This window comes from Panthera uncia, chromosome B4 (genome assembly GCF_023721935.1).
Source record: "Panthera uncia isolate 11264 chromosome B4, Puncia_PCG_1.0, whole genome shotgun sequence".
NCBI lineage: Eukaryota > Metazoa > Chordata > Mammalia > Carnivora > Felidae > Panthera > Panthera uncia.
This window is the reverse complement of record NC_064809.1, coordinates 129659382-129673402: the sequence shown is the minus strand read 5'-3', so window position 1 is coordinate 129673402 and position 14021 is coordinate 129659382. Positions and strand designations below refer to the sequence as shown.

The 14021-nt window shown below is 43.4% G+C and overlaps 1 protein-coding gene across 4 annotated transcripts in view; it reads left to right on the top strand.

Moving 5' to 3' along the window:
- Nucleotides 1-8539, top strand: part of ENTHD1 (ENTH domain containing 1) — a 115936-nt gene extending 107397 nt beyond the window's left edge. For all 4 annotated transcript variants that reach the window (XM_049627558.1, XM_049627556.1, XM_049627557.1 and 1 more), the window contains one exon: nucleotides 7330-8539. In XM_049627558.1, coding sequence (XP_049483515.1) covers nucleotides 7330-7928 — 599 coding nt within the window. In that variant the 3' untranslated portion in view covers nucleotides 7929-8539. The remainder of the gene's footprint in view (nucleotides 1-7329) is intronic.
- The last annotated feature ends 5482 nt before the right edge of the window (nucleotides 8540-14021 follow it).

The window sequence follows — 14021 nt, the reverse complement described above, 5'->3', positions numbered from 1 at the left end:
GCCCCAGGCTCCAAGCTGTCAGCACAGAGCCTGACGTGGGGCTCGAACCCACGAACCGTGAGATCATGACCTGAGCCGAAATCAGACGCTTAACCGACTGAGCCACCCAGGCACCCCCAGTTTCCATGTTTTTAGTTCTGCTTTTATTTATTGATTTAATGTTTATTTATTTTTGAGAGAGACAGAGACAGAATGCGAGTGGGTTAGGGGCAGAGAGAGAGGGAGAGACAGAATCCGAAGCAGGCTCCAGGCTCCGAGCTGTCAGCACAGAGCCCGACACGGGGCTCGAACTCACGAGCCGTAAGATCATGACCTGAGCCGAAGTCGGATGCTCAACCGACTGAGCCACCCAGGCGTCCCTTTAGTTCTGCTTTTAGAGCTCCGAGCCCCCAGCCCCCTCCCAACTCTCCACATCCACTCCGGTTATTTCCAAAAGGACCCAGGAGTTCCTCGCTTATTCTCAGGAGCAAGGAAACTCCTTTCCTTCCAGAAAGGGCCTTGCAGGCTGAGGAATAGAGCCCAGCTAGGACGGACCAAAGAGATCCTAGGGAGCTCCAGTTCATTCTCCCCAGAGCAGCCAGAGGACCTGACGACTGCTGCTCCCCGCTGAGACGGCAGACCTCTCGGACTGTCGCCCTGTTCCTGAAGGTCACTAGCCTTCCACTGCCCTGCGCGGTCTCGCTTCTGCCTCTCCCCGCAGCCTGGTGATGCTTCCGCTTGTCAAGTAAACCAAATCGCTTCACCAGCTTGGTGCTGTTGTTCCCTCAGACCGGAACGCTTCCCACCCAGCCCTTCCCCGCTGCACTCCTCCTTCAGGGCTCAGCTCAAACGTTGCTTCCACAGGCTTCCCTGACCCCCTTGATTACTTCAGATCCCCCTCCCACTCTGTGTTGTCTTGGTACCCGTAATTATCCTTCTAGCACGTACCGCCATTCGAGTGGGATGTGATTGCATATCCGTGAACTTGTCTGATGTCTCCCCCACTCCCCGAGTGGGATGGCGCCTTCCTGAGGGAGGGACCACGTCTGCCTGTTGGTTATTGAAGCCCCAGCACCGACCACAGTGCCTTGCACACAGTAGGTACCCAGCGTTCAACAAGTGAATCAAAAGCAGCTTAGTAAAGCAGCCATGGAGAGTGTGCGTGAAGAAATAATGGAAGAAAGCACTGGAAAATTATGCCAGGACGGATGACGAAGAGCTGTGTGTGCCAGGTTAAGAAGTTTGGACTTCAGTTTGAAGAGAATGCAAGTCATAAAGGTTTTAAGCCACGTGAGTGGCTTTTTGAATGTGTTTTAGAAAAATTACTGATTTCTATGGTGGGGGCAGTGTGGAGGATTGATGTGGAGGGGGGTGAAGCTGGGGCGGGGAGCTCGTCGGGGGCTGTTGCCGGGAAGGAAACCAAGTGGGAGATTGGAGAGCAGAGCAGGTGAGGTGGGGGAGAGGGGGGGCGGCTAGCCTGAGATGGGGCACAGTCAGGGGCAGTGGGCTAGAATCCAGAACAGAAAGATACTCACCTTACCCTGAGCGCCCGTAAGGAAGGAGGGGAAGGGATGTGTCAGAGTGTGAGGGATGGGTTTGGTGGGTTTTAGTAATTAAGATGTATTGAGCCTTCACGTGCCACACGTTGTATGTTGTGGCCTCCATATCTTATCGTCTGAGGTCACCTGCCCAGACTGAGGGGAAGTGGTATAAAGGCGGTGAAAGGTCTGCTGAGATTTAGGAATAGCCACTCTGGAGAATGGAAGAAGATGCTGATAAGACTCTGGTACAATGGAGCGACAGAGCCAGAATCTGTGGGGATCCTAATTTGCAGGATCTGTGCTTCCTCCAAGAGCGCTGAGCAGCCTGGGGGTAGGAATGAGAAAGCATATTTGAATTGAAATAGGATTTGGACAGGAATTTGCAAACCATAGCTTTGAGGCCAAATGTGGTCACCCCCTGTTTCTGCAAATAAAATTTTATTGGAACACAACCATACTAACTGGCTCCCATGTAGTCTTTGGTTGCTTTTGTGCTACAACAGCAGAGCTGAGAAGTTGTAATAGAGACGGTATGTCCCGTAAAGCCTAAAATATTTACCATTTGGTCCTTGACAGAAAAGGTCTGCCTGACTCCTGGATTAGGAATTAGCAGCAGATAAAGCAGAAACCATGGCAGTGGGGGGGAGCGGAGGGGAGCAAGAAAGTGGTTCAGGTGATGGATAACGAGAAAATAAAAAGATGATTGGACCTGATGTCTCGATGAGGCCAAAGTGTAGATGCATTAAAGGGAATGAGAAGGCTGGAAGGAATCAAGAAGGAAAGTAATCTTGGAAAGCAAGATTTCAGAGTAGGGCAGCTCAAAGGAATGGCTGCAGGTAACTCGCGGTTGAGGAATTCAGGAAACGATGAGGCAGGATCGATGGCTGGTCTCCGTGGACACTGGGTGAAGGAAGGTAGACACGACACTGTCTACTTTCTGGGGTGGTTTTTTTTTTTTTTTCTATTTTATTTTTTTAAGAAGTATTTGTTTATATGAAGGGTCCAGGTCTGGTGTTACAAAACTCTTTGGAGATGATGAGCTTGGTAAACTTAAAAATACTTGCACCCTCACGGTGTAACAGATCTCAGCCACCTAATATAGGTTAATATTCTCATTCTAATATTTTCACCGAATGATGGATTTGCAGCAACCTCGTTTGACCTTTTGATACTGAGTAACTCTGTTCCTAGAACAGTCCATTCCTTCTCTTCCTCCATTTAAATTTTAAGTTCTTTATGTCTAGGTCATACTATTCCTTTAGGTCATTAGATCATTTGTCATGCATACCAAAAAGAAAAAAAGAAGATAGAACATACACAGAAGCCAGATCATTATATCCGTGAGCCATAGTTTGGGTAAGTGTGTTAGACTGCCCTGGACTTTTCTTTCTAATTTTGGGGGTAGGAAAAAAAAATCCATATGTTCTCATGCTGGGCTAGTGGTGAGCGTTCTCACTGGCTCTGTCCTTTGTTTATATCTCATTGATTCCATTTTTGTACCATGGGTTTCAGTAGTGGTGGTTCTGTGGACCCAGCAACACCTCCAGCTGTACAGCTCCTGCCTGCCTTTGTGCAGACAAAAAGACACACTGATTTGATTTTTTACATTCAGGGAGCCAAATTTATACTTCGTAGGTAAGTGAGAAGACTCAGCATTAATCCAATCGTCCAGTCATCCCAATAACAGTTTAGCATCAGTGATTAGAGGCAGAGTCATTAGCATTTCTCTCGAATCCTATGTTATTCCTAAATCTGTTTCTTTTCATGTAACTCCTTGATAATCATGACAATAAATTTTCAAATATTGTACTTATAAAAGTACGAGATTGGGACGCCAGGGTGGCTCAGTCTGTTAAGTGTCCAACTTCGGTTCAGGTCATGATCTCATGGTTCGTGGGTTTGAGCCCCGTGTTGGGCTCTGTGCTGACAGTTCAGGACCTGCTCGGGATTCTCTCTCTGCCCCTCCCCTGTTCGTACTCTCTCTCTCTCTCTCTCTCTCTTTCAAAAAAAAAAAATAAATAAACATCAAAAAAATTTTTTTTTAAGTACAAGATCTAATTCACGCACCAGAAAATGCACCCTATTAAAGTGTACGATTCAGTACTTTTTGTATATTCTCAGAATTGCGCCATCATCACCACTAATTCCAGGATATTTTCATTACCCCAAAAAGTCCCGTATCCATTAGCAGTCACTCCCCATTCCTTCCTCCCCCCGAGCGCTTCCTCCTAAGCAGTGATGTACTTTCTGCCTCTGTGCATTTGCCTACTCTGGACGTTTCATGTTACAGAATCATACACTATGTGCCTCTCGTGTCTGGCTTCTTTGACGTAGCACAGCATTTCCAGGGTTCATCCACGTTGTCGCATGAATCAGTACTTCTCTCCTTATGGCTGAGTAATACTCCGCTGTTTAAACACATTTTGTGTATCTGTCCATCAGCTGATGGATATTTGAGTTGTTTCGTCTTTTTAGCTAGTACAAATAATATTACTACGGACATTTGTTACTTTCTACAACACAGAACAAAATCAGAATTTTTTTTTTTAGTTTTTTCTTTTACATTGATTTATTTTTGAGAGGCAGAGCACAAGTGGGGGAGGGGCAGAAAGAGAGGGAGATACAGAATCCGAAGCAGGCTCCAGGCTCTGAGCTGTCAGCACGGAGCCCGACGCGGGGCTCGAACTCACAAACCGTGAGATCATGACCTGAACCGAAGTCGGACGCCCAACCGACTGAGCCACCCAGGCGCCCCTGAAAATCAGAATGTTTTAATTCATGTGTACAGGTAACTTAACAGTCGTTATGTATCAGATAGGAAAACTGAAAGAGAAGAATAAAAAGCTCCTGTTTTACAGTGAACAGTTTGAAGTGTTTAGCTGAACAAGGACCTACTGCTAACAGAAAAATTTACATTTGCAACTCCAGGCGAAGAGAGTTTAAAAATATTTCTAGGAATGTATTCGTCATGATATTTTTGCAGCGCAGTTCTTCTAAATGCTTTTTAAATTTCGAGTTGCAATATAATAATTAAGGGGCCTGATGTTTTCACGAGCATAAAAAGTCAGAGATAACACATCCGCATTTGGAATCGCTTTATCGGCGCTATTTTTAAGCAAGTGCAGCATTAATTGGCGTGCATATATCACCCGGGGAGATCGTTTAAATTCAGCCATTTATCGCGGCTGGCTCCAGCTCTGGTGGGTGCACTGTATGAAGAGGATGGCTGTTAACAAGATAGTCCAGTACCTTCCGCAGTGAGTGGGAGCAGGGTGACGAAATGGGCAGGAGAGGCACCCTGGAGTGCAGCGTTGAAGTGTCTCGTACAGCTGTGGCGTGTTTGGAAACAAAAGTAAATTGGTGCGCAGCAATTAGAGCTGAAGTGGCTTTTTATGAGCAAAAGCCCGTGAATCAAAGCTACCAAACTGTAAACAATGATAAGCTATTCAGTCAGCAGTTGTAGCTACAAAGCGAAAGAAAGGTGGACACACAGCAGAAAACAGTGATTCTCAGACGTTAGCAGGCATCAGACACACTTGGAGGCTTGTTAAAACTCAGTGTCCTGGGCACAGTCCCAGTTTCTGATTTAGAGAGATGGGGCCCGAGAACTTTATTTCTAACAAATTCCCAGGTGCTGCTGCTGCTTGTTCAGGGGGCGCACTTTGTTGTTGTTAATGTTTTACTTATTTTTGAGAGAGGGGAGGGGCAGAGGGAGAGAGGGGGACAGAGGATCCAAAGCGGGCTCTGTGCTGAGAGCAGCGAGCCCCATGTGGGGCTTGAACTCACGTACCGCGAGATCATGACCTGAGCGGAAGTCAGACGCTCAACCAACTAAGCCACCCAGGCACCCGCTTTGAGAACCGCTGGCATAAAATTAAAGCAGGTAATCACATCGCATCCATGTGACTAACGTAACTGTGTTACCCTTTTTCAGTGACCTGCTGGAGAAGGTGCTATCCCCAGGTGAGGGTAAACCCAGAAAGAGAAAGACTTGGGATATAGAAACGGGAGGGCCAACACGGGAGGATGGTGCGGGGCCATGTCAGGCGACAGCTGTGACCCAAACAGAGCACACCCAGAGCAGAGCAGCGGCGTGACTCAGGACACACACGTGTGGAGGTTCTCTCACCCTTAGCGTGCCCGTCACCACCATGCCCTCTCTTCAACCCAAGGACAGAACGTCAGGATAAGGCTGACCTAGATTCTTCTGTGCGCTTGTCTTGCCTTGACCATGTGCCGATGAAGTCCCTATTTTCCTTTTCGTGTCCTGCTGCTACATCGGCTGAGAATACTCATGTCACCCCCAAAATGTCTTGTGATTGGAATTTTTCCTAAAAACTGGACGGAGATAGCCCTCAGAGAGCTTTGAAGCAGAAAATAGAAGCCGCCTGCCCCAGCCATGTTTTTTACAGGAGAGGTTCAATTTCGCTTAAAGGGACATGCATCTCTAAGCAAATAAAATAATATAGAAAGATAAGAAGTCATGTGTGCTTAGCGGTAATTTCCCTTTCTATGACTTCAGCTTTTTTTTTTTTTTATGTGAAAGTAGCAAGTCTAGAGTTAGCTGCAAGACTTTAGAAACCGAATTCTGCCAACCCGTACCACCTAACGCACGCATGAATGTAAATAGATACTCCAAGAAGACAAGAGAAAGTTGTGTCCAAGAAAGTTTGGAAAACCCTTGAATAAATTAGTGTACGACTTCTCAGAACTTTAAATGTGCTAATGTTCGTTGTTAACCTCCTAACGAGAGGCACAACATGCAATCGCCTGGTCTTACTTGACTTTGAAATACTGTTTTCACAAAACCTGTTTGTACATCTCCAGGAACACAGCGTTCCTCAGAACACAGTTTGGGAAATAACGATTTATTTTTTATTTATTATTATTTTTTTTAACATTTATTTATTTTTGAGACAGAGACAGAGCATGAACAGGGGAGGGTCAAAGAGAGGGAGACACAGAATCCGAAACAGGCTCCAGGCTCTGAGCTGTCAGCACAGAGCCCGACGCGGGGCTCGAACTCACAGACCGCGAGATCGTGACCTGAGCTGAAGTCAGACGCTTAACCGACTGAGCCACCCAGGCGCCCCGGGAAATAACGATTTAAGATGAAGTGCACAAAAAGCAATGAGTATGATTTTGTCTGAAAGGGAATTAAAATGTTATCAAATATTTTACAGAAAACCGGTTTAGAATGCTTTTGATTTTACTTACTGTTTCTTGGTGGAAAAAAAAAAAAAAAATTCCGTATGTGTGCTCAAGTGTCCCAGATCTCAGGTGGGCTGGAGTTCAGTTTTGACCGTATTTGAACAGTTAGAGAAAAAGATTCGTTTGACAGCTTTTAGGTACTTGTAGTTGGTTGTTCATTTTACCATAATAGTCTCTGTAGGGGACAAAAAAAAAAAAAAAAAAGGATGAAGGAATCTAAGTTACAGCTTTCTCAGACTTTCTGCTTTAAATGCCAACTTAAAATGCCACCAGCCAGTAGAACAGGGTGTAATACTTTACTTTTCTGCTCTCTCTGGTAAGTGTGGTGTGAAAGTACATCGGGCACGGTTCACAGTCAAGGTGACTATTGATACTTCCATGTTCGTTTCATTTCCATGGCATTGTTGGTATAGAATACCTCCTTAGATTTTCTCTGCTTCCTGCTTCGGGTTTATCTAGGCTTATGACGACTATTTAGCATATGACACTGTCAGTAGTATATTTATGTTGAGACCTTGCAGATGGGGATTTTACGTTGAAAAATTATTTTAGCCATTACTCTCGTTTGTATGTTGCATAATCTCTCTCTCCCTTGTAGTTTCAACCACCTCTGAAGGAACGTCCTCCTTGTCTACTTTATCCATGCCGTCTCCCGACTCAGCCTCTCCGGAGAAGTCTGTTCATCTTCTACCCCGCATTTTGGCGGGACCTTCCTTCTGGTCTCTGGCCCAGCAACGGTCTTCTTCCGCCTCCTTTAAAGATGAAGATAAGACGGCCAGGGCTCACCACCCCTTTGCTCCTAGGGACCAAGCGTCTTCTGATGAAGAGGAGGACAACCTCCATCTGCTGGAGAGTCTTCCGGATAACTCTGAGTCTGCTAAAGAGCAGACAAGTCCTGCTTCTGCCAGTAATTGGGCAGAGTCTTCCACCCCCAGGGCAGACCACGTCACCTCTGTGTCCTGTCTGAGTTTTCAGACACCTGCCGGCCTGCCGGGGGAGCCCGAAACAAACGATTCCATTAAAACTCTCCTAGGGGAGGTGAAAAATGCCATAGTGAAACTACACGAAGACCTGAGCACGGTGATAAGAGAACTTAACGTCATCAATAGCCATCTGGTGAGCATGAGTGGGAATAGCCTGCAGCTAAAGTCTTCCCAGCTTCCCCGGTCTTCCGAGGGGACCTCAGATCACATGTAACAAGCCCGAGAGCCCCTGTCGGTAGAACTCATGTGGTTCCACCTCCCGAAGACCTAAGTTAGCCTTTTGTAGATTCTCATCCTTCTGGCAAAAATGGGGTGGTGGTTGGATTTTTCCTTGTCAGGCTTATTAACAAATCTCTTTCAAACCACTAAACTCATTTGGGTGGTTTCTTTTTTAAAGAGGAAAAAGCATCACCTTTGATAAGATTTTCAGATTCAGCTACAAACTGTTTTTCATTTGACACTGAAGAGAATTTCTTTCTTCCACACCCTGGACTTTACCTCAAAATATATTAAGCGTTAGTGGAAGCTGTGGCAAGACCTCAGACTGCAAATGGCTCTTCCAGAGCTTTTGGATGAGCAGGTGGTAAGAAGGCCTTCAGAGCCTGGGGTTGCTGTTCTGTCTGCTCTCGTGCCAGGTTTCAGATTCTGCAAACAAAGGACCAGCAATCTTTCCCTTCCTGTGGCTGCCACCATTGGTTGGGGGGTTAAGCTGAGACAGGTGGGACATGGGACAGGTGTTTTTATTGCTAATGTTTATTGCAAAGTGAATTCAAATGCATACTTCGGTTGTATTTGGAAAATAAATTTGATATTTTTCATCTTCTATGTATCCTTTCAATTTATTAAGACAGCCTTTCAAGTAGGATTTTTATTTTTTATTTATTTTTAAACTTAAAAAAAAATTTTTAACGTTTATTTGTTTTTAGAGAGACAGAGTGTAGCGGGGGAGGGGCAGAGAGAGAAGGAGACACAGAATCCGAAGCAGGCTCCAGGCTCTGAGCTGTCAGCACAGAGCCCGACACGGGGCTTCTACCCACGAACCACGAGATCATGACCTGAGCCAAAGTTGGTCACTCAACCGACTGAGCCACCTAGGCGCCCCCTAGAATTTTTACTTCTCGGAAAATGATCTAGTTTGGAGATCATAGACCAGTGCTTCTCCATCCTACTGCACAGTGGAACCACCAGAGACGCTTTCGTTTTGTTTTATACTTATTTGAGAAGACAGCGTAAGGGCTCCGTGTACCCATTGCTCAGTTCCAACAATTACCAACGAAGCGCTAAAATAAATTCCTGATTATTTTGAAGAAATATGGGACATCTAAAATATATTCTAATGCCAAACCCAAGCCGATTTTCATCACGCTAACTGGGGTAAGAACTAGAGGGAAATGCTAGTGGGAGTGTTAGTGCAAAGCCTGTAATGTGGGAGGGTGTTTGGCATATTTGAGGAGGGGCAAGGAAGCCAGTGCGGCTAGCGTGAAGTGAGGGAAGGGTACAACGGTAGGAGATCTGAGGTCCTGGAGGAAAGAACAAGGAGAAGTGCCAGATGATACAGGTTCTAGAAGACCGTCGTTAGAGATTTTGGCTTTTACTCAATAAAAATTGTGACAAGGTTTTAGGGTGAAAAATGATCTTGGGCTTCTAAAATGATCACACTGGTTCTGGGGAGAGAGGGATGCAGGGACACGGGATGAGGAAGGTAAGCCGATTGGAAGGCCATTGCAGTTATCCAGATAAGAGCGGGTGGTGGATCAAAGGAGGGTATATGAGAAGTGATTAGGGATTGGTTGATGGGTTGGATAAAATATGTAAGAGAAAAAGCGTCACAGCTGAACCCAAAGTACTGGACTGAGCAATTCAAATTGCTCATCAACTGAAACGAGGAGGGTGGCAGATGGAGAAAAGTTTTGAGGCATTCAGTTTGAGATAGGTTACATCTCAGATGTCCATTAGATAACCCAAGTGGAGATACCAAATAAGCAATTGGATATAAGAGTTGAGTCTGAGAGGGAGATCTAGATTGGAACGGAGGCGGAGGGGTTAGTAATTGATGGTTATTTAAAGCTATGAGACTGGATGAAATTGCCGAAGGAGCGAGTATAATAGTGGAGAGAAGTTGAAGGCCTGAGTCCTGGGGCAGGCCTAAGAAGATCAGGAAGAAGTTAAGAAATCAATGAATAAGGCTGAGACGGAGCCACAACTGAGGTAGAACAAAACCACACAGCGTGTAGTGGTTGGAAGCCCAGAGTGTGTTTCTCTTCGCGACCCTTACCTCTTCCATATGCATATGCACCTTGCCGAGTTCTTTCCAAACCCTATTAGATTTTTTAAAGTTTTTGTTTAAATTTCAGTTCATTAACATACAGTGTAATACTGGTTCCAGGTGTACAATATAGTGATTGAAAGCCCTATTAGATTTTGATGAAAGTTGCATTAAATCTACTCATGAATTTGGGGGATTTTTACAAATTTAATCTTCTAATCTAGGAGCATCGTAGATCTGTGTCTTCTTTCATAAATTTTATGTTTAGCTTTCCAATCCATGGGCATGGTATTTCTCTATGTTCTATGTCTTCTCTTAATGCTTCACAGTAAACTCATAATCTCCCTCACAGAGGGCTTCTATTTCTTTTTTAAAGACTTAATCCTTTCATACTTGATATTTTTGTGTATTGTAAGTGCTACCTTTTTGCAAGTTTAAAAAAAAATTTTTTAACGTTTATTTTTGATAGAGAGTTGGAGAGGGGGAGAGAGAGGTAGATAGAGAATCAGAAGCAGGCTCCACGCTGTCAGCTCAAAGCCCGATGTGGGGCTCAAACTCACGAACCACGAGATCATGACCTGAGCCGAAATCAAGAGTCGGATGCTTAACCAACTGAGCCACCCAGGCACCCCCCCCCCCACCTTTTTTTGAAAAATTTTTAATGTCTATTTATTTTTGAGAGAGAGAGCAAGAGTTGGGGGGTGGGGGTTGCCAGCTTTTAAATTTTGGAACATAACAGTTGATAGAAATCTAAATCTCGGTCTAGATTCACTAATAGTTAACAAGTTGCCATGTTTGCTTTATCTCCCTGTCTTGCTAAACATGTTTATATCTATATATGCATTATGTAGATAGGTAAATAGACACACACATATTTTGCTGAACCATTTGAAAGAAATGTTCGGATATCATGACACTTCACCACAGGATACTGCAACATACTTACTACATGAATCAGGGTAATTTTTTTCCAACCTACCTTCCAGTTAACGAGGCCTCTCTTCAGCTATGTCTAATCTGTTAACTCCTCCCATTACATTTTAAATTCAGTTATTCCTTTTTCATTTCTAGAATTCTACTTGGTTCTTTTAAAATATTTTAAAAGATTCTTTAAGAAAACTTTTCACACATCCATGTTTCTTGCAGATCTTTTCAAGTAAGAATATTAAGCAAACTAGTATAGAATTCTTACTAGCAAGTATAGTAAGTAAACTAGAGAGTATTCTGACCAGCAAACTATTAAGAATATATGCATTTAAGGCCATAAATTTCCCTTTACTGCAACCTGCCAATTTTTAAAAATTTGAAATACAATTCACATACCATAAAATTTACTCTTTTAAATATGGTTCAGTGGTTTTACTTTATTGACAGGGTTGTACAGCCATCACTACTATCTAATTCTAGAACCGTTTCATCACCACAAAAAGGTACTCCATACTCATTAGCCACTCCTCCCCAGTTTCTTCTCCTTCAAGCTCCTGGTAACCCCCAATCTACTTTCTGTTTCCATTAATTTGCCTCTTAATGCGTATTTCATATAAGTGGAATCCTATGTGGCTTTTTGTGTCTGGCTTCTTTCACTTAGCATGATGTTTTTGGGCTTCAACCATTGTAGCATGTATGAGTACTTCATTCCTTTTTATGTCTGAATAATATTGCATTGTAAGGATATACCACATTTTGTTTACCGGTTCATCAGTTGATGACCATTTCGGTTGTTTGCACTTTTTTGGCTACTGTGAATAATGCTGCTACGAATATTTGTGTGAACATATGTTTTCAGTTCTCTTGGATGTATATACCCGGGAGTAGAATTGCTGGGTCATACGGTTACTCTTACATATAACTTTTTAAGGAATTGCCAAGCTATTTTCTGAAGCAGTCTCACCATTTTACCACAAGTATGGGTATGTAGTATGTTCGTTGTCCTTTGGCTCAAAAAATATTCTAATTCCTGTCATGAAGAAGCGTAGAAGTGTATTTCTTAACTTCCCATCATTTGTACTCTAATAATTTTAACATATAAAGTTTTTAGGGGTCTGAGGTTTTTGTTATCTATTGCCCTGCTGATTTGTGCTCATGGTGTATGTTTCCTTGTGTACCTGATCATCTTTGATTATATGTTGGTCATTTATTTGTATGATTAATACAAGAATTTGTTTTTGCTACTGCCAAGTGCCTGGTGCTGTTGCACCACCATACCGATTAGGTAAATGAAGGTCGTGGCTTGAAGTTTTCTAGAATCCCCAGGTTAATCCTAGACTTAAATTTCTCATAAACGATGGTTCATTTCTAATTCATTCTCATTGCGTAGCCATTGGGTTCCACTTTGTTGTAAGGAGTGGTGTCGTGTTAGACTTCCCAACTGTGTGAGGTGATTTCTGTTCCTATCACCATCAAAATGAAAGTTGGAATCAATTCAATTCCACAAATGCCCTTAGAGAAAAGTGGCTTCTATGATCATTTACCTATCAGGTCTCTGTTGCTTTTTTTTTTTTTTTTTTTTTGGAGCACCTATTACTCCTAAGACTATTCCAGGCCCTGGAGATTCATTAGTGAGCAAAACCAGATATTCCTGTCCTCACAGACCCTGAGCCCTAGAGTTATGGGGAAATTTGATAGGTTAATCAAATTGTTGTTGTTGTTGTTTTTATTGTAAAAATCGAATGGTTTGGGGAAAGGAAACATACAGTTTGGCCTGGTGGAGGGTTCAGGGAAAGCTTATCTAAGGAAGTCCCTTGAGCTGACATACAAAATCTAGGATTATCAAAATAAATGCTGTTAATGACATGTGGGGCAAGTCAAGTTCTTTATGAAATAACACAGAACATAAAATAAGGATGAAATCTTAAGACGTCTTCTGTTGGGTTTCTTCATATATCTGGGAGACCCACAAATGGATTCTTAAGGGATAGTAGGATACAGTATCTCCTTTTTTTTTACTCGCTCTGAAATTTCTGAGTTGTACATTGCTAAGAATTGAGAAGAAACAAACCTCCAGAGATACAGCACTCCTCTCTCCTTTCCTCCATTACCAAGAGGTGCTGCGTCAGATACCTTGAAATGTACTCAGAGATACACCCCACAAATAACTAAGGCAACAAAAGCTATCCCTTTGAGTAACTGCCTTACATGCACAAAGTAACTCCAGGTTTTAACTAGGTTTTACATAGCTCATATATTTTAATTCAACCATTTTTTTCAATCAGTATAATTAACAAGCACTTATGTGAGTTTCTATTTAGCCAACTCCATTAAGTGACTAGAACAAACCTGGCCTAAATTAGGAACGGGTATATTCTGATTGACTTTGTAATTATCTCAGATTAAAAATACTTCATTAAATGCTATTAAGTATTTTATTTGAAACTTGAGGCTCTTATAAGGCAGTTACAAAAATATTTTACAGTTTACCTATTGTCAAATTACTTACGTGTTCATCCTTGAAATATTTAATAAGCACTCGTTACGAGTAGGCAGTTTGCTAGACACTGGGGACACCATGGCGAACAAGATGGGTGCGGGTCCTGGCTTCAGCGTCGCAGCTTCATGGGGGTACAGGGAGAGACGTGGGCGGAGTGTGATGTGTAAGTCTTCTGAGTTTAGGAAGCAGGGGATAGTGTGGGAGCGCCTGGTAAAGTGGGAGAGCCAGCTCTGATTTGGGGATGTCAGGGAATGCTTCCTGGAGAACACGAAGTCCAAAGTGAGTCCGGAAGGTTGAGCAAGGGTTGGTCAAGCAGAGGGCGTTAGGGTAGAGAATTTTCTAGGCAGAGACAACAGCATGTACAAAAGGCGGGAGCAGGAATGAACTAGGTGAGCTTGAGGATGGGACAAAGCTGGCAGGTCGGAGGTGAGGGCCGTGGTTTTGCTTCATGCAGAGACACAGTAGGTGACGGTTAGGTAGTGTTAACTGACTAAATACCGGAAAAGGACTGAATGACAAGTAAATGGATCTTGTTGGAAATGAAGTGTCATGGAAATTTGGGGGCGAAAGGGTTTCCAAAATCCATCCACTAACTTGATAAAAACAGACTTCGT